General features: G+C 33.5%; 1 protein-coding gene and 1 pseudogene across 1 annotated transcript in view; both read left to right on the top strand.

Moving 5' to 3' along the window:
• LOC139497998 (uncharacterized) overlaps window positions 1–8,653 on the top strand; it is a 30,284-nt gene extending 21,631 nt beyond the window's left edge. The window contains exons 6-7 of the mRNA XM_071286265.1: window positions 2,895–2,943; window positions 3,794–8,653. Of these exons, the coding sequence (XP_071142366.1) occupies window positions 2,895–2,943; window positions 3,794–7,800 (4,056 nt within the window). The 3' untranslated portion in view covers window positions 7,801–8,653. The remainder of the gene's footprint in view (window positions 1–2,894; window positions 2,944–3,793) is intronic.
• Window positions 8,654–13,562: 4,909 nt separating this feature from the next.
• LOC139497504 (uncharacterized) lies at window positions 13,563–16,397 on the top strand (annotated as a pseudogene).
• The last annotated feature ends 6,126 nt before the right edge of the window (window positions 16,398–22,523 follow it).

The raw sequence follows: 22,523 nt of genomic DNA, 5'->3' as shown, positions 1-22,523 counted from the left end.
AAAGAAATAGAGTCTAATAAAACATCAAATTCACGCAAAAATTTCGTTACACATTCAGAAATCAACTTACAGAAACGTTTAGTCATTGATTTCCCTTATCTGTATGGTAATTACCCAAAATCAAATAGTTATAACTAGGCTAAACTCAGAGAGTACATTTTATCGTCTTTTACGTTTAAGGTCCACTCAATGCTCATGCTATGAAAAAAAGCTTATACATAGAACTACCATGTTTGTTTTCATTTTAAGCCAAAATTAAAGCATTCTTAATATTACCTTTATCTCTAGTGGAAACCTTTCTAGCTCTCCATATAACATAAAACTTGAAGTATATGATCTCTCATTCAAAATTCTCTTTCAAAATTGAAGATGATTTTTTTCAAATAAATCAATATTTTCATATTCTCATCAAATCATGTTGCATCACATCCATGGCTAGTTGTTTACGAAAAATAATATTTCCTTGAATTTACCAGTTGTAGGTAATACATTGCCGTAAAAAAATAAGATCATAAACATATTTTTCAACCATTCCAAATCGCAATTGTTTTTGTTTTATTTTGGGTTTCTATAGAATATTTTGGAAACTTGAGGTTACAGGGTAACCCTTACTAGCCCTTCCACACAGGTTAAAAAAAGAGGCGAACATTTGATTGGTTAGTTTCCAATGATGGATATTGTTTAATATTTAAAGAAATGTTATGTAAAATGTTGTCTATTGAAATGGCCTTGTATTTCTCTATTTGAAAAAAGATAAATTCTGCACAAACGTTTTGAAAATACAAATTCAACAGGACTAAAAGGGGGGAATTAATAGTGGTATAACACCTAAATCGACAATGTAATTTTTGCGTATATTTTTCCTAATATAATTCCTACAGCAAACAGAACGAAACAAAGACACCTTCTGATAACCCATCTCCGAAGAATTCCATATGCCTTGTTGTAAACATTATTGTAACAATTAAAAACCACAACATGCAATGCAATGGTGAAATGACATTTTTTTTTTCCAGTTTGATTTCATGTTATAGATTGAAAAAAACAAAAAGTAAATTAGCATTTTACGTGTATCAAAGTCTTTTTTAATAGAACAAAAATGACTGTTTATAGCGAAAGAATATTTCCCAGTATCGCTTTTACATATATTTGAAGCAGACAAAAAATCATATTTTTTCACACTTTACTTGAATTTTTCGAAAAACTAAGGATTTTCCTATCCCAGTAATAGATTACCTTAGCCGTATGTGGCACAACTTTTTTGAATTTTGGATCCTCAATGCTATTCAACTTTGTACTTGTTTTATTTGGCTTTATAACTTTTTTGATCAGAGCGTCAATGATGAGTCTTATGTAGACATTTGATAACTATTTACATGGAAATAAAAAGAGGTTTGGGACATATTATAATGTTACTCGTGTATGTACAAAAGAATATCTTACCACACAATTTATTGTAATCGACCGCTTTTTTTTCAAATATATCATGTATATTCCAATATAACAAATGCTGGTCATACTGCAACCTTGGGTCATCTGTTATATGTTCGCTGGTGGACATCATGTGTTTGCAATAATATGTCTGACTCGGATATTTAACGGTCTTGTGATCAGTTGCAGCTGGCATGAGGAGTAATCCTCAGTATTAACACATGTCATAATGATGTCAGTGCGTACGCCACGATTTCAAATTTAACATTTACGTATTCGTAAATATTTTGTATGAGGCCTTGTGATTAGAAATCAGATTCCTTACAATCAAAACGTACTAAAATATTACGTACATGATTCTTAACAAGATGCCGGTACTCAATTGGATAAATTAGCATATTCCTTGAAATTCCATGCATTTGCGTTTTACAATCTTGCACATTTTTCTCTAAGATTGATTATTTTATTCATTTCTTTGAAACATTAATGTGTTTGTTTGTTCTTCGATCTGTATTAATATCACTTTCAAGGAATAATTTAAACAAGAAAGTTGTATAAGAGACTTAAAATAAGTTCATCTGAAATTGGATTAATATTAAAAAACGTAGTGAAACATATACAATATGACTGACAAAAACATAAAGCGTATAGCGAAACAATCTTATGTCATGTTTCCGAAAAAGACTCTGTTTGAGTTTTTTAAGTTTGAAATTTGATTAAGAATTTTCCGTTTTGGTATCCTCGGAGTTTGATATTTCTGAAATTTTACTCTGTTTGTCTATTGACGAACATCTGCATCCTGCTTTTATAGTGTATGAATGTCTAGTTGAATTCAGGTAGATTCATTGTATAGCGCCATCTTGGATTGTACAATCACAGTTCAAAATCGGTCTAGTTATATGCCCACATCTGCAAATTTGGGGACAGATTTGCAATAAATGGTGAGACTGTTTTTTTTATACAAAGAAAACTTGTTGATTTATTGTATTAATCAAAATTTTAAGCGGTTTTTTTTGTTGTTTTTTTTTAAACCTTTTTTTTCACCAAATGAGTCATTTAAGGGAATATAACTCTTTTGGTACAAAATTTGTACTAGACTAAAAGGGATTTTTCAAATTTTTACTTGTAGCAAGAAAACATGTTCGGTGACACCATGTTTTCTTTCAATTTCTTAAAACATATTATGAAACCTATCTTTTCACAATTTATTTCAAAATTCTATCTCATAGAATATTATTTTTGCACACAAATGTGATTTTTCATGAATAAACAAACCAAATTTAGGCAATTTTAAACGACTCGAACATAGCTTGAAAAAAAGCACGGTGACCCATTCGTTTTATTATATTTTTGAAAAAAGCATAATAAAATCTTCATTTTGGCAAATTATAAGAAATTTTGTTTCAAAAAATGTATTCTTCTGATCTGCCTTAAGCCAGCTGGTCGACCTCTCTTTTTTGCAGACAGTTGCTCATCAAGGAAATACACTTTTCGAATATGGATCCTTAAATGGTATGTCTAATTTTTATCATCAACAACTTTTAAAAAAGAAACTCTATATGCTTTGTAACATACAAAACTTAAACCTTGACAAATATCAACAACACAAAATCCAAGAAAAAAAAAGAAAATAAAACCATTGTGTATTTATGCAAAAGTTTTGAGTTTTACATTAACCTTCATCAAACATTAAGTTATATGCACCATGATTGATTACTAAGACTACAGATTTAATGGTGATTCCATTAGAATAATTTATCAGTTGACAATTAAAAGATAAATGATAGCAGAAATCATTGGAACATGAAAGAACAATAAGAAACTTTCAAATTATTTTAAAAAAAAAATGAAGCAGACAAAACAGTATGAAAAACACAACACAAACATAGCAGGAATAGGAAACTCTCTGTAACCCGAGTCGATACTTGTAATGACAATTTAAGGAAATTAGAAAATGAAAGAAAGACCAAATGCAGAAGGGCAATTTTAAACAAGAAGGCCAAACAAATAAAAGACAAAGAGTACCACATATTGTCAATAAGGAGAAACAAAATGGTATTTGTTTCTTTTGTGTTATTTTAAGTGATTAAAGAATAAATCACGTGTTAAAAATACATTATGTGATACTGACTAATTAATAGTTAATGTTTACTTGTACATAACTGACTATGTAACATAGTTTTATTGACCTCTTGCATTTAAACAATACCAGTTTTATCTTTTGTGTGTTTTTTTTTATACCGAAAATAGACAAATTAACAATTAGAGGGCCGATGATAAAATATCAAGATCAATTGTTTTTGGTCTGGTTGGCTTTTTTATTTTAATTTGACATATCCGTTAAAATGCTAGTATTTTACAGACGCTGATATACCCGAAATTGAACAATGGAAACAGAAAAGTAAACTTTTTGTCGAAACAGACGTAGTCGCAGATATATTAGGAGTTCTAGAAACCCATTCTTGCTTGCTTTTGACAGGGGTATCTGGCATGGGAAAGACCCTGACTGCACAAAATATAGCTCTGAAGTTATCTGACGAAAAGGAGTATAGAATAGAGCCTTGTATTGATGTTAAAGATATCAAGAGCCGATACAAGCAAAATATTCGTCAGGTATTTTTTGTAGATGACATATGTGGAAAATATACAGCAAATATCAATGAAATTGAGAACTGGCTTAAAATTGTGGAGTTTGTTGAATGTATTCTGGTACAGGGCAAAACAAAAATAGTAGCCACTTGTCGTACTGAAGTGTTTAATGAAGAAGCTTTTCAAGAAGCTTTTAAGTTATTTAAAAAAGATGTTTACAAGTTAACAGTTAAATATTCACTTAAAGATAAAATAAAAATAGCCAGTAAATACCTGCAAAAGGATGACAAAATATTGTTAGATATTTTGGGAAATGTTGAATTCTCCCCAATAATGTGCTTCTTGTACTCACAGCATGTCAAGTTTGAGATCAAAGAGTTTCTAAATAGTCCATATGAAACATTTCAAATGGAATGGAATCAGCTGAAATCTTTTGATAAAGAGAAATTCTGTGTATTGTTACTATGCGTTATTTATAACGGCAGAGTTGATGAATCAATGTGTGATGTTTCAAACGAGTTACATACAGATGAAAAAAAGAAATTGAAGAACATTTTTGAATGTTGCAAATTAGGTCGTGACACATCTCGGTCTATACTTAAAGACAAATTGTACGCGTGTGTTGACACTTACTTTATTAAAGTAGATAAAGCATACAAAGTCATACACGACAAAATGTTTGACTTTTTATGTTGTTATTTTGGTAAAACATTCATTGCACCGATTCTAAAATTTGCAGATGATAAACTTATATGTGAACGTGTACAATTAGAGTCGATAAAAAAACCACATGGTGAGTTTACAATAGTTATACCTTCAACAGAGGAACACAAATACAATGAAAGGCTACGAACGGATCTTCAGAGTGGAAAGATACATTGTTGTTTGAACAATGTCCAAATGAGATATAAAGAATATAGGTATAAGTTTATAGATGTTGTAAAAGATTTCAACGATGACACTAAAAGACGATTTATTGACTTAAAGGACGAGAATGGGAATACGACCTTCATTATTTTATGCTTGCGAGGTTATGAAGAACTTGTTGATCTTTTTATATCTTTTGGAGCTGATGTTGAAGCTCGGAATGGTTGGTTCGCACCTTTGACAGCTGCGTGTCGTGATGGGCATTTAGGGACAGTAGAAATTCTTCTTGAAAAAGGTTCAAAGGTGAATCAGACTAATATTGATGGAGAAACACCACTATATACTGCATGTATTTGCGGTCATTACGGTTTAGTTAAACGTCTGCTAGAGGTTCGTGCTGATATAAACAAACCAAATAAATATTATCGTACCCCTTTATATGTTTCTTGTTTAGGTGGTTATGAAAACATCGTAAGATTGTTAATAGACGAAGGGGCAACCGTTTGTGATTGTAGCGATTCACTTATTGGAGCCACTTATGGAGGTCATGACAAAATAGTTGAAATTCTTATTAACAAAAAATGCGATATAAATTGTGTCGATTACCAGGGGAGAACAGCATTATTCATTGCATGCGAGGAAGGCTATACTCAAATCGCCAAGTTGCTTCTTGATAACAATGCTGACACATGCAAGTACGATTGGGAAGATAGAACAGCCCTGCATGCTGCTCGTATTGCTGGGAATGATAATATAGTAAGCATGGTGACTCAACACAATTCAAATGTTAATTTACTAAAAACATGTCAAACACCAGACAATACCAGAAATATGCTACCATTCGGGTGGACACCTTTATATGAAGCATGTACGCGGGGTGACATTAAAACTATCCAGTCACTCATCGAAGGCGATGCAGACGTAAACATGGAAAACACAGACGGCAAAACGCCTTTGGTTGCAGCTTGTCAACAAGGCAATGGGCAGCTTATTGATATGTTACTGAATGAGGGAGCAGGAATAATTCAAGCATTGATAATAGCCGTACAAAACAACTATCACAGCGTATTCAAACTTCTTGTATGTAAAGGAGTAGATCGAGGCTATAAAAAAGATAACGTACTTGGTTGGAAATCGCTCATGACATTTGCATGTACAAAGGGCTCAATTTTTGCAGTCAAATATCTTATAGAAAAAGATGTTGACGTAAACCAAATTGAAGACAATGAACATGCACCTATTTGCATTGCATGCGATAATGGCTACGATGAAATTGTTGAGTTACTCTTAATAACGGGCATAACATTAAACTATCACTGTATAAAGGACGGCAAGACACCCTTATACTTTGCATGCAAGCTTGGATTTGATAAAATAGCAGAAACTCTGCTTGTAAATGGAGCAGATTTTAAACAAAAAGAGGAACACGGGAAAACATTGCTCCACATTGCTTACAATAGTAAAGTATTTAAACTTTTATTAGACAAAGGTTTAAATTACTGCATACCAGATAAGGATGGCAGATACCCTCTTTTCGAATCAATGAATAAAGGTCTTGATGATATATCAGAGTTTCTGGTAGAAATGAAGTTCCCTATAGCCATCTCAGCGGATGATAATAAGACAGCTTTGATTTCGGTATTTGATAAAGGAAATACAAAATTATCAACCTTGCTTGTATCAAAAGGTTATACAAATGAACTACCAAATTTTAACAAAATCATGTTGTATTATGCTTATAGGCTAGGACTATTTGAAAAGGTTAAGAATCTTCTTCAAGATGGTGCCAATTTCAAGAACATATATGAATATGGATACACACCTATGATAATAGCTGATATTGCCGGAAATGATAATTTATCGCACTTTCTTCAAAGTAAGGAAGGCAAACATTTTCGTAATGAAAATACTTCCAATTTTCACATAAAAGGCGAAGTTGTATATGTAGCGAATATAGGAGAGGATGGAGGAGTATTTAGTATTACACAAGACGAGTACCGATATCTGTTCCGAGCATGTATGACCGGGGAAATAGAAGAAACAATGATCATTAGTATCAACACTAATATGTTCTTTAAATCAAAGGACTCGACTGGCAGTATTTGGTTTGAACAAACTCCATTGTGTTTAGCCAGTAGGAGAGGACACACTGAAGTAGTTAAACTTCTGTTAAAATATGGTGCAAAGGTAAACTTGACTAGCGATGACAATGAAATAGAAAACGTTCAAGGTTCATCCCATATTGTTCGATATGGATATACTTCATTGTTTGCTGCTCTCCAAAGGAAATATTACAAAATAGTTGAAATGCTTTTAGAAAGTAGAGCCAATTTAAACGAAGCCTTATATGATGCTTGCCGGGAAGGTTACTTTGACACTGCTAAATTTCTTCTAGATAAAGGAGCTGATCGTAATGTTAATTCAGTATGTCGGTTTGGTCAGACAGCTTTGTATGCTGCTTGCATCTACGGATCCTATACATTAGTTAAACTTCTGATAGAGCGAGGAGCAATAATTGAAACAAGATCAATAACAGGACCATCAAGTTTTGATGTTTATCATAAGATTTTCAAACTTTGGAAAGAAAGGAATGAAACAACGGGAAACATCGCACAAGCTTTGCTGCATAAAACATGTGAATACGGAGATTTTAGAAATGTAGAAAAACTAATTGACCAAGGGGTAAATGTTGATGTCTCTGACAGTAACGGTGTAACCCCTCTTATGTTATGTGTGCTGCAATTCAAAAAGTTCGAGATTTACTACCGATTTGAAATGATTGAACTTCTAATAAAAAAGAAGGCCAATATCTATAGAAGGGATAAGAAAGGCAGATCACCGCTGTCTCTTGCTACTTGCATTGGAAATGGCAGATTGATCAAACTTTTGTCAGATAATGAAGCGAAAAGATAATTTTAACTTTTATTTGCTGAATACTGTCGATAATGGCATGCTCCTGAACTTGGATATTTAATTTTACATTCTTTTTTTGTAAAATATAATAATATGACAGATATTTTAGTTTTGAATAGCCCTTATTATATATATTTCAGTTTAAAAGAATATCGGTGTTATATGTCATTATGGGGCATCAAAAGGAGCAAATGAATTTTCATCTTTTGTAATCAATAGAATGACGAATACATAGGATATGATACACTGAATACAATACCGATATGTCAATTGACTTGCACTTGCGACGCATGTCAAAACCGACTATCAAATAATCACTGAATTATATTTAGCTTTGAAAAACTTTCATACATCTTCATACCATTGTTAAAATATTGTAGCCAGTTGTTGTCCTAGGGACCGATGTAGCCACTAACTATATTCAGATAAGCAGCAAACAGCAAATTAAATCAATCAAATTGGTTGTCATCAAACAAAACAATGTAAAAATATCTAACTGAGAGAATCTTATTGCATGCAGAAGGATCGCAAACTGGACAAGATGCAAAAAAATCCAGACAATTCTTATCATAAGGTTTAGTTAAGTTTTTCAAAATATGTATTTTTTTTTTTTTTGTCATCTAAAGAATGAGCTATGATTATCTTATCTTCTTTTTCAAATATTTGAATTTAAGGAGTCATGACGAATTGCCTTATCCCTCGTCTAAAATAAATGACTGTCTGATAAATCAAGTGTGATTTCATTCTAAGCATCAATATAAAAATCTGTATGATAAACCAACTAATGTATTGAATATTGTGTGACAATTGTATTATTGTTTTTATTATTTCAAATTAAACAAGACTTTTAAAATCTTGATCACTGTACTGTTATAAAAATGTTATGTAATATTTTAATTTCATATTCGTTTTCAATTAGCAGTTGATATCAGTAAATTAAAAAAAAACATTCTTGAATTGCATACGCTCGGAATAGAAATACGTGTAATCGTATTAAAGCATTATCAAGTTTTTTACACGGATATTCTGCTTAAATCATCACTTTTGATTTTGAATTTTTCATATTCCAGGATGTGCATCATCTTTCCTAATCGTTGTAGATCTTAAAGATTCACACCTGTTACACGCATTTTATGATTATCGATAATCCTTGTATTTGCAATAGTTATTTGTGTTTCATATCTTTCTTTGGGTTCAATATTGCGCAACAAAAATTATATAAGTTTACAAATATTGGTAATAGCGGACAGCGACTATTGATAAACAATATATGTGTATGTTGTTCTATGTCTTCTATTCCGCAGGTCAATCAGACTTTGGGATTGTAAAATATATTTGTTTTTATGTATTTATCATTGAAATGCATGGATGTGAATAAAATATATATATTTCAAAGCGTGATGAATATAAAAAAGAAGATGTGGTATGATTGCCAATGACTGCATTGTCAGTTATCAAAGGCCCCGATATGACAATGTAAAACAATTCAAACGAAAAAACTAACAGCCTTATTTGTTTAAAAAAAAAACGAACGAAAAACAAATATGTAACACATAAACAAACGACAACCACTGAATTACAGGCTCCTGACTTGGGACAGGCACATAAATAAATAATGTGGCGGGGTTAAAAATGTTATCGGGATCCCAACCATCCCCCTAAAGTGTGACAGTGGTATAACAGTACAACATAAGAACGAACTATAAAAATCAGTTGAAAAAGGCTTAACTCATCAGATGGACAAAAATACAAGTGGACCTGGTCGGGTACGTGTACATCCCGACAACAAAAAGACACTAGGAACAGATCTGAGAGTACTCGCATTTATCTGAAAGCTAGTTCAAAGCCACTAACAAATAATAAACAAAATCCTGCATCTAAGACTAAACTATCAATCCGTACACATCTAACATCTAATGGATTTAGTTTTAAGACGTCATAAACAGCCAGAGAAATACATGACCTTGTTCAATGCCAAGTTACAGGTACCGACAGATTGTAGATCCATGAAGGTAATCTTAGAGATAGTCTGGTAAATATACATGATCAAATTCGACAAATAAGATGGTCGTAATAGTACTTTGTCTTGTTTCATCAAAAATTGGCTTTTACAGATCAGGTTATCATATCAAACATTGTAGTGGGGTGACCAAGCCAACATATTTTTTTTAAAACTTTCATTGATCACCCCTAACTGTTGGACAAATCATGAATTATAAACTTTATTTTTTGCCTGGTCTAGAATCGAAAAACGGTGCACATTTGTAATTTTAAGGTCAAAGTAGGAATTTGAGTCTTTCATTAGTGTAAAAAAAAAAAAAAAAGAGCTTGTAAATTCAGGAAATAATATCTGAAATGTGAAATAAGCAATACATTTCTACTGTCACGAAGGAATAAACAAAAGCAATTCAGTCTCGAGTCAATTTGGGAAAAAAAAACCACCAAAAGCCCATGTTTAGCGAAATTCAGGTGGACAAGAAAAAGACAAAGACAAGACAGAAAATGCGTTCGATTGTTACTTTGTACATTCGTGTACTTCAGAGATATATTTTCGTTTTTTCACGCAGTCTCTAAAGAAAGAATCAAAGTTTATTTTGTTATTTGTTGAATTATATACCGGTTACAAGCGACAAATATTTCACTAAATTACTGAATAAAATTGTTTAAATGAATTAAATGATAATATGGTAAGCATATTTGTTTCTGTTGAAATTGTATGGGCAGGAATTGTGAAATCAACAGCCTACTATAAACCCCGCAGAGGGTTTGCTGCAAAGGTCCTTTAAATACAAACATGTTCAGAAAACTGAGCTTCTAATTATTCTTCTCTGGGTTTAAACATTACCTGAGAGCCGTCGTGTAGTGGTGAGTACATCGGACTAATAACACAATGGTTTCTGGTTCGATCCCCGTTCCGGAGGAAAATTACAGGGACTGAATTTTCGGCTCTCCCTTGGCACCATTTGCGAGTATGGTCTTGAGGAAACGATAATATTCCGTCGGAGGGGACTATAAATGGCTGGCCCGTGTTAAGAGAGAGCCATATCTCTTGCACGTAAAAATCACCCTTGTATAATTTGAAAACGAGTAGGCTAATACCGCCACAAGGCAGCACTCGCAACCGCAAAGTGAAAAGGGATTAATATTAGTTGTAATTGTTTCCCAATCCACTATAAATAAATATGTTTAAATTAAACATTAAACGATATGTCTGACTTTACATAATTTGTTGGTTCATCGTTTTCATCGTCGTCTTCTTCAGAAATTGTTTGGTGGGCATGATGCTTCCTACATGTACGTGCCTCAGTTACTCCATGCGATCTCATACTTGAACAAGCCGAACTATGTATGTTAAATACATAACTTTCATGCTCTTTACCCTTGCATGAAAAAACAATTGTAAAATGCTTTAAATAAAGGAGTCACAAGTGCATCATAAGATAGTATTAATTTTAGGACACTACGATTAAACTGTTCACAAATAGTAATATGCTGACTGTTTTGAGAGAATAAATCCAAAGCCAACAAATATATCATGTAGCCCAGCTGAATTTATATCTTAATGATACTGTTGCTTAAAAAAAGGGCCCATGGCATCTCATATTCTTAATGTGGGACTATAAACGACTGCATAAATCATATTTCTTGTTGGGCAACAGTATGCAATTTTGATGTGCTGAACATATCCAAACACTATTTCAAGGTCAGTGGTATTTAAAAAAAAACCCAAACTCTTGCTATGTTTGGTATATGTGACTGGAGCATAGGGTAGTAAAATATATATAGATTTGAATTTTGATTGCCTTTTGTGAAAGCTGGTCCGAATTGGGGAACATTCTGTCAGTGTTTTCTGCAGAAATAAGTATTGGATCTTATGTTTGTTTGAAATAAGCTAGTTGGTTCTTAACAACACACCTTGATAGCTTGCTAACATCTTTTTGTTGTATTTTACAAAGGTGTATCTATGCCAACAAACATCACAGGAGCTTGATATTTCCAATAGCTGCTTAGGTCCACCGAATAGACGATGGCAACATATATAATTGAAACGGGCTTAAAAAGACACAAATATAACAAAAAGATGTGGTATGATTGCCAATGAGACAACTATCCACAAAAGACCAAAATGACAAAGACATTAACAACTTTAGGTCACCGTACAGCCTTCAACAATAAGCAAAGCGAACTATAAAAATCAGTTGAAAAAGGCTTAACTCATCAGATGGTCAAAAATACAAGTGGACGTGGCCGGGTACTTATACATCCCGACACAAAAAGACATAATGAACAGATATGAGTACTCGCAGTTATCTGACTGCTAGTTCAAAGCCACTAACAACTAATAAAAAAATCATGCATCTAAGACTAAACTATCAATCCGTACACATCCAACATCCAATGGATTTAGTGTAAAGACGTCATAAACAGCCAGAGAAAAACATGACCTTGTGCAATGCCAAGTTACAGGTATCGACAGATTGTAGATCCATGAATATGTATATGTTTATAACATACTAGTAATATTTAGTTTGCTTTTAATTTACTGATAACAAAATCAATATTTATAACTAAATACTTAGCAATACGAACCCCACCATAATCTCAGGTGAACTTCAGTTAAGGTTAGCAGTTGTATCAAAATATCTTTTTTGAATTCTACTGGTAAAGAGAAAACATGAATACTAAAAACCTCAGTGCAATCATAAAAAAACAAATTATGAGACCAGTAAGTTCAGAGTTTGGTAAGGTGAAATGTATTTATGTGGTCTGTGAAATATTGGAAGACAGCAACCCAATAACACAAAAACCAAGACATTTCATATTGCCGCTAGACAGTGAACATTCATTCGAGTCATTTACCCAAGTATTTACTCTATTCCCTACTAACCGACCTACACCACATTGTACATAAACACTATGTACGCTTACCATAATTAATATACAAATTAAAAAACAATATTAATTTTGCCGACTAGCCCGTCAAGTACGCTGGACGCCCGATTTTATTTTAGATATACAACATGTAATAAATATGATAAACATTGTTTAAGTAAACATCCACACATTTATTAATCATTGATCATTACAACTAATTTAAGAAAGTTCCTACCCGTACCAACGGCCAAGACACGCCCAGGAAAAACCAGAGATAAAACCATATAGTATTTGATGGTCACAAAAGCTCTGGAAACCTGTGTTCTACAGCAAAAATATCTTTCGACAGACCGTCTCATAGGGACAACACGAGAACTTGCGTTTATAATGAACTTTCTTTCCCAATCAAAAAAATACACTTATAATCTATATAACATTTCAAAAAATAAAAATAAAAATAAAAATATACAATACGCCCACAGCCTTGCGATATTAAAACCTATTATTAAAAATGTAATTTTGATGTGTACGCTTCAAAGGACGGCTAGAAACAAAGTGAAATACATTTACATGTATACCTTTTACCTGTAATCTGTTTTGATTACAAACAAATCCTGATTGGATAATACGGTGACCCAGGGCCGTAACTAGCCTCTTATAATATTGAGGCAAAATATATTCGCCGAGCGTAGCGAGGTGAAAAAAAATTTGCATGGGGTCTCGGGGCCGCTTAATTCCCCCAGAAGCTCTGAGAAAAATAACGGAAGATCGTGCATTCTAATATTTTCCCGCGTTTCGATCAGTATAGCGGGAAAATGTTGTATTCTCGATATGGGAATCGTCAATTTTCGGTAGGCCGAAGAAATTTAGCCAATCAGAGGACTGAGTTGTGGTCATATATAAGGTGTTTTTTTTTCTGTGGTAGCTTCACTTCTAGCCGTCGTATTGACCGTGTAAACCAATGGACGCCGATTTACAGCAAGTTATCCAGACAGAAGTACAGAATGCCGTTCAATCCACACAGGACCAGATGTTGAACAGTATGACGACGTTACTGGATTCTCGTTTAGAAGGGTTCCAAAGAAGGATACAGGACAACCAGAAAGTGCTGTCGGACACACAAATAGCTAGGATGGACGAATCTTTGACCGACAGTTACAAATTCCGAAAGAGGGGGAACGAAGAACAACACAAACATAACCAGAAAGTGTACGCCAAAATCAGAGAAGTACATGCAGAATTTGAGACAGACAACTTGACGCAGTCAAATATTAACAGCGCCAAAAGAAAAATTTCAGAAGGTATGGACCTGATTAAAAATCGTCAAAAACTTATTAAACTAGCCGATTCTTCAGACGCGGGTTGGCGCGTGGTAGAAGAATACGTTACCAATCCACTCGCTGAAGATTCCGAAGACGAGAAGAAGATGTATAAAGCGCAGAGTAGAGCAGAAAGCAAGCTGAAAAAGGAAAAGTTAAAAAGACGCCCAGACCGCAAGAGCATGCCATACACACAACAGGCCCAAGCAAAAACAACAAATTCGATCCCTGTAAACGTTAGTGGTGGATCCAGGTCTGATGTACGACCCGGTAGATGTTTCTATTGTAATGAGTACGGGCACTGGATTAGGAATTGTCCAAAGTCTGCTGCTGAGCAAAAACATAAGATAAGTATTGATACTAATAGTATATGTAAAATTGATAAAGTAGAAATGTATACTCACCCAAAAACAGATCTAGCATCGGGTGAACTCTATTCAATGAGGAATGTTGAGTCAATAACACAGACATCACGTGATGTCCAGTCAATGAGCAATACACATACTACTACTATAGTAAATAATAACGGTACAGGTGTAGGTCATTTAAAAGAGAGCTTGGGCGAATGGAAGAGAATAGGTGCCACGGATTTTGTATTGGATATTATAGCAAACGGGTATAAAATTCCTTTCAGTACCATTCCATGCATGGTTGAATTACAAAATAACAAATCAGCAAGAGACAATCCCGAATTTGTTAAGAGCGAGATTGAAAAATTGCTAGAAAAAGGATGTATTACTCAAGTGTTTCGTAAGCCATATGTAGTTAATCCTCTAACAGTAGCTCATAATAGAGGTTCAAAACTCAGATTAGTGTTAGATGCAAGACATATCAATCCACATGTAGTTAGATTTAAACACAAATATGAAGATGCAAAAACTGCTAGACAATTATATGATCAAGGAGATTTTGTATTTTCTTACGATTTAAAAAGCGCATATCATCATATAAGCATTTTTGAAACAGATACTACATATTTAGGTTTTAAATGGGAGCATGCATATTATGTGTATAATGTTTTGCCTTTTGGGTTGTCAACCAGCGGATATATTTTCACAAAGGTAGTCAGGGAAGTTATAAAATATTGGAGAAGTACGGGTCTAAAAATTGTCATGTATCTAGACGATGGGCTCGGCGGGGGCAAAAACATGAAAGAGGCTATGTTAGCGAGCGAAAAAATCCATTCCGATTTGGAGAAATTTGGGTTTGTTCTTGCATCAGAGAAGTGCAATTGGGTTCCTATTCAAGGTCTAGACTGGTTGGGTTTTCATTGGGATATGATAGAAGGGGTTATAAGAATAACCGAAAAAAGAATAGAGAAGCTTTTAAGAATCTTGGAAGTTTTCAGGATACAATTTCACTACGGAATTAGGCTTTTTCGGGTGAAATTTATTGCAAGTATTGTAGGACAGATCATATCAATGCAGCCTGTATTAGGAGATTAGGCACGTTTAAGAACAAGGTATTTGTACCAATGTATATTGCAAAGGGCAAGTTGGAACGCCAAAGTACTAGTTAGTACGGACGCATTCGAGGAGTGCATTTTTGGGAACATAAAGTTGAAAGCTTTAACGAGATAGGATCTCGGTTAAGTCAGTTGACTTATAATGTACCACAAGATTATTATGTGTTCAGTGATGCATCTGGTACAGGTTTCGGTGGTTTTGTTACCACTGGTTCAGAGGAAGAACCTTTGGAAATGTTTGGTAGTTGGTCAGTGGCTGAACAGGCCGAAAGTTCGACGTGGAGAGAGCTCGAGGCTGTAAAAAGATTATTGATAAATTTTGTCAATATCCTCTCTGGTAAGACTATCAGAGTTTTCACAGATAATCTGAATATCACACATATACTTAATATTGGTAGTAGGAAGATGGTTTTGCACAAGAACGCTTTGTTCGTTGATGAATTTTGCAGAGAGAATGCAATTAAGTTAGTTTGGTTTGGTTACCAAGAGAATCAAACCAGTATGCAGACACTTTAAGTAGGGTAACAGATTGTGATGATTGGGAAATACAAGATGAGATTTTTCTATATCTTAATCACGTTTGGGGTCCACATGACATAGATAGGTTCGCGCATGATTACAATGCCAAGTGCAAGCATTTTAACTCAAAGTTTTGGATATACTCGTTTACAGTAGTATGGGGTGGATATAATAATTGGATAGTTCCACCACCAAGTTTGATTCCAAAGGTTATTAATAAGATTACAATAGAAAAATGCAATGGCACTTTAGTCATCCCGGAATGGACATCGGCACCATTTTGGCCTATGTTGGTGGATCGATTTGGAAATTTTAAGGATTTCATAGTTGACAGAAAGTTTTTTCAAGGGGAAAATCTGACTAAAAGAGGCAGAGGCAGTGCGGGATATTTGGACAACAGTGTTTCAAATTTAGATTGATTGCTTTAAGAATAGAATTTTAGTTTTCAATATACTTATGACGTTATTTATTTCAACAGGGATTACATTAGACAACACAGTGAAGGAGGCAGTCGAGGACAGTGGTAAAGAAGTTGGCAGTTATATGTACGAGCTTTATCCGAAGATGTGTGAACTGTTGATAAACTCTAAAAGTGACAATACTGTTAAATCATATTTTAATTCTTACAAACGATGAGAACGTTTCATTACTTTACAAGAACACAAATCTTTGCCAGCTCAGCCAGTTCATGTTGCACTGTATTTAACACATTTATTGAACAATAATTCTACTTGTCACCCTATTTCGAACGCAGTATAAAATAGGCATATGAGACAAATGGTCTAAACGATCCTACTTCAAACACTTTTGTAACATCAATTCTTGAAGCATCTAAAAGAGTAGCACCAAAAAAGACAGAAAAGAAAGATCCAATTACTCCGGAAACTTTAATCGAACTATGTGATATGTTTAAAAATTCTTTAGATTTACTTGTTATAAGGGATTTGGCAATGATGATTTTGAGTTTTTCAGGATTTCTCAGATATGATGAGGTCAGTTCGTTACGCTTTTGTGATGTAAAAGTACACGAATCTCATTTAATTTTGTGTATCGAAAAAAGCAAAACAGACCAATATAGGCAAAGTTCTGAAGTCTTGATTTCTAAGGGTAATTCATCTGCTTGTCCTTTCACAATGTTTCTAAGGTACACTAAGTTAGCAGGTTTCAGTGATTCTTGCCAGCAAAATTTTTATTTGTTTCGGCCTATTTATAGATCTCGCAATACATGCAAGCTTATTACTAAAGATAAAAAGCTAAGTTACACGGCGGCTAGAGAGTCCATTCTTAAGAGAATTCGAACAATTTGTCCAGAGGGAAACATAGGTCTTCATTCATTCAGATCCGGCGGGGCCACAATGGCGGCAAACGCCGATGTTAGTGACAGATGCTTAAAGAAGCACGGTAGATGGAAGTCTGACTCTAGTAAAGACGGTTACATAGTAGATTCCACTGAGAAACGTTTGAAGATATCTAAGGTATTAGGCCTATAGATTACCCCTTTCTTTGGTTTTCTATCACGTACGACGGGCTGTCGGCAAATTTGAATTTGCGTTTGAGTTTTATTTCTTTTACTGCCATGTGTACAAAGAAGGTATTGTTAGTGTGCTGTCAATGGCAGAAAAGGGTGTCATTTGTGTGTCTGTTGTCTGTAGTATAGAGAATACTGAGCGTTTCCCGGACTCTTTCTAACATTGAAACGCAATTAATTTTAAGCTATTTCTGTTGACAATATTCTTGTCTCAAAGCAAAAAACTCATTGTAATTTAAGACTTTTAGGTTTTACGGGGACAACATTAAAAGTAGACCGATATATGTAGAATAAAGCAAAAACCGAAATTCTCATAATCATTATGTCTGTCTGTTCTTGTCTTGTATTGTGCTTAATTGCAATTGATACTTTGGTGATTTTTTTATGGCTAGATTGAAATTAGAGTGACAGTGCAGTATTATATTTTAAGTACTAGTACTGCTTAAGTCGACACTAAGGACCATCTTGAACTTGTTTTATGGTATTAATGATTCTTTTATTGTTGAAGACCCTCCATCAACTATCAAGATGAAGAATAGGGAGAAAAAAAACTTTGGCCATTGATCATTTGTATTTTTTCTATGCATTAACTTCGTGTGAGATAAGGTCCTGTGCACGTTAACTCCATATTCATTTTTCTGTTTAAGAGTGTAAACACGACTTCATGCAAGTATAATCCTTCAATGTAAAAGGTCATATGGCCATACATTGACTTTTTTTAAAGATGATTTGATACCGGGAAATTGGTGGTCTTACTTTAATTTAAACCATGTAAGCTATCTAGTTTCATCTACAAAAAAAGCCAGTTTTGTATTCTTTGATATCAAGTTCAATTCTCCATGCAGAAAGGACAATTTTTTTTTGTGTCCAGTAGCATCGTATATTCTTAAAATAGTTTCTCGTACAATGTCTGGACATCGGTGGACATGCAACATGGCAAAACCACAGTTAACGAATGAAAATCAACACTCTGCAGACTATAGTTATAAAGTAGGACAATAAATTAACAAAAGACAAACCCGGGATACAGAAGTACAAACAATAGACCATCAACTCTGAAAACTAAAAGTAAAATAGAAACATGGATCTCGAAAAACATGCACGGGAGACATCAGAGAGACTTGCAAGAAACTTTCCGTGAAAACAATTTAGGTTGATATGAAGACAATCCTGTTTCAGTTTGGTTTTTTTTTTAAATTTCCAACATGAGGCAAATATTTGCCTCAATGTAGTTACGGCCTGTATTTACAAACCGTTAATACAGACATGTTCCCGCTATTACTAGTCGAAACGCGGGAAAATTCATCCATCCGTGCATATACCATAAAAACAAATATAAAAGATAAAAGATGAATTTGACAAATAGTACGTTTATCTACAAAAATAACATTACAATAAATCTGGAAAACAATTACAATTTGTTTATATTTGTTGTAATCATTTTCAGTCTAGTGATTTATTAAAAGACCTTAACCTTACTGGATGGTTGAATTGGTAAATATTATCATATACTCAACATAACAAATAATCCACCACATGTATAGTATTCATAATTTTTCGCTTTTGTTTAAAAAAAGATTGAGAAAACCCATGAATATGTTAAGCATAGCCTTGCAATCAATCTACGGGTTCAACAGAGAAAAATTCGTTTTTAAGCGGTGAAAATGGTGCTTTAATCCCAAAAAGTAAAACATTAAAAATAATCAAACTGCTTTTTTAAATATCATCATGAAACTGACAATCACAGTAATTTTCATTGTTTTCATGCATGTGAAATGATACCAAATAATTTTAATGAAAGTATGGAGATACAGTATAAATATGACAAAACACCGTAGAATATTAAAATCTTGTACTTGTTGTGTAAAATAAGGTCAAAATTTCAGATATTTGTTAAAAATTCGGATTTTTCGACGTATTTTTCCTTTCGTAAGAATTACATAACTTTTTTGTTTTAAAAGATAAACACGTTAGCAACTTCACTACCTCCCCTGTAACTGTATGTTATGCCCTTAAGACCTTCACGTCGTGCATTGATCACTTCAAACAAATTGATGTAGTTGGTGCGTTTCTTTAGTTGTTTAGTTTATACGAAGTCTCTCAGACCGTACAGAAAAACATACATACATAAGTCTTGCTGAATAATCCATCACACAGGATATGCAACAAAAGGCATTGGGACAACGTAGATAGAGACGATAACAATCAATGCAAATATGGAACCAGTTGAGGGGACCAGTTTGATGATTTAACTTTAAATGTATGTTATCTTTTTATCTTATGTTAGTTTTAACTTTGGGTCCGACTGATTATCGTCTTTAACATCTTTTGCAATTAAAACAAAAGACAATAATTCAATTTAAATATTTCAAATAGTATACAGTCTATTGAGACTTAAGATGAGCGTTTAATGTAAGTCTATTCAATTAGGGTTAAGTAGATATTTTACACATTTTTTCGTTTTACAGTCTTCAAGTATCATTTTTTTTTAAAGAATTAAACTCATAAAAGAATGTAAATTGAATAAAATCAAGAATTAAAATCTGTAATCGTTAATAAGAAACGGTTTTATTTAATTTTTGTCAGCCTTTCAGTTAGTATGTTTAAAATGTATAATTTTGGCAATTTCTCGTTCAATTAATTTGAATCGATTTGAAAGCTCTCTTATTGTTCAATAATTGAATGTTGGACTTTTAATCAAATAATTTTAAGGACACATTATAACGGACATTTATAAATACATGGGGAGCAATTTAATTCTAAAGTCATGCGAAACATATTACATCTACCTTTAATATATGGATCAAATACAACAAACGTTGTATATACTTGAATGACTAAGTTTTACTGTAAAACAATTGTACATAGACTTTATTTTTGAAGAAAATCATCTTTTCTTTTTAAATCTTACCGTTTACTGCTGTTAAAGTATTGTCTTCCCGCTCTCTAATTTCTCTGAGTCTAATTTGTAGGGTGAAACTTAACCAAACATGTGGTACGAAATATAATGACCATTTTGTCAATATTACAAACCTTTTGTGTGTTATAATTCAGGTATTTAATGAGTCTTGGTAAAGATGGATGACATTTTCAAGCAGAAATCAAACGATATATTTTCAAAAAAAGTCATCGACGTATTTGAGAACAAATCAGACAACGATATACTGGCACCTAGAAGTGGCGGTATAGATGTCTTTGAGACGAGAGAAGATATCTTTGAAAACCCAGGATATCAGGCTAACATTTTCCCCGGAGACAAAGAGACAGAATATCAGGAACCAACAGTAAAAGATAAATCACTCCAGGTATATGCACTTACTAGAATAAACCTTTTCAGGTATATGTACTTACTAGAATAAACCCCTTCAGGTGTATGTACTAATTAGAATAAACCACTCCAGGTATATGCACTTACTAGAATAAACCCCTTCAGGTGTATACATGTACTAATTAGAATAAACCACTTCAGGTGTATGTACTTACTAGAAATAAACCACTTCAGGTATATGTACTAATTAGAACAAACCACTTCAGGTATATGTACATACTAGATTTGATTATTTAGTTGTGTTGTTGGGTTGCTAGCTTATCATATATACATGTAATGCAGGATCTACTTGCACTTCCGTCTTCCGATGCATCTGCGATCAACTTGAGTTTTAATGGGGTTCGTGTTGCTCGGAATCTAGTCTTCTTTACTGTGTTTTACAGACTGTTGTCTGCCTTTTATTTTGGTATGGTTTATTTGCCACGCCATTGTTACTTCGTTTTCGCCTTATGAGTATGACTATTACTTTGGTGTCATTCGCCGCTATATCTTTGGTTGCCTCTTCTCTGTATTGTTCAAAATTTTAAAATAATCTACCTTAAATCACAGCCACATGTTAAACCCGACAATGTGTCGGTTTTATCTACTGCGTGGAAATACTGCGGACGGTACGGGGGCATATACATATGCATTGTACTTCGCCCGTCGTTCACCAATAAAGAAAGAAAGAAAATACAAATGATTGTTTTGAAATCATACAACTCGACTTTTGAATCAAACGTTGGCTATTATAAGTCAAGATTAAGAATTTAATTGCATTGTATAAGTGTTTCTGTATTCTATATTTGTTTATAAAAAAAATAATTGTGTCATTGTTTACCGGCATGCTCGTTGTTCTCCTCTTATATTTAATGCGTTTCTTATATTTTAAAATGCGTTTCCCTCAGTTTTAGTTTGTTACCCCGATTTTGTTTTTTGTCCGTGGATTTATGAGTTTGAACAGCGGTATACTACTGTTGCCTTTCTTTATGCATAAGCTATTTTTCACACGAATTCCAAGGACATAGAAAGGTTGCCTGCATGGGTGACATTGACTGTTCGGCAAGTACGCTGAAAGCACTACTCAGAGAATTCCCGTCATGTCATAATTAAGGTCTTTCCTTTCTTAAATGGAAAGACCTTACTGTATTTCGTTTGTTTATTAGGTCTTTCCACTTTTCCGTGGAAAGACCTATTGGTTTTCTTCTGATTATTATTTTTTTTTTTCTTCCGCCTAATTTTCTTTCCTTCGCAGTTTTTTTGTTTCGCAAGATGTCGCTTAGATATATGGTATATGATATCGAACAATTAATACGCTTTTGAAACTGACAGCTCGTAACCAAAAGCTTATCCATGTAAGAGTTATCTCCCAGAAACACTGTTTTTCTTGTTATCGCTTAATCTTCGCAACCGTATAAGAAACCGACAAATTTATTTTACCAAATTGCTGGTTATATCCTCAGGATGATTTGATTCATTTTGACCGAAGCTATCCGGAGACTCCATATGAGAGTTATTTCCCCTTTTATATTTGATATAAGTGATATGCATTTTTAACTGGAAAACCATAAGTGGTAGAGGCCTAGGGTCTTTTGATTTGAGGTCTTGGTCCAAAAAAATTATAATGAGGGTCAAAGGTCAAGGTCATGATTAAAATTTTGATTTTGGCTTGTTATCTCTTATTTTCAGTAATCATACAAGATATCGAGA

This window comes from Mytilus edulis, chromosome 12, assembly GCF_963676685.1.
Source record: "Mytilus edulis chromosome 12, xbMytEdul2.2, whole genome shotgun sequence".
Classification (NCBI taxonomy): Eukaryota; Metazoa; Mollusca; class Bivalvia; order Mytilida; family Mytilidae; genus Mytilus; species Mytilus edulis.
This window is presented reverse-complemented; position numbering and strand designations above follow the sequence as displayed.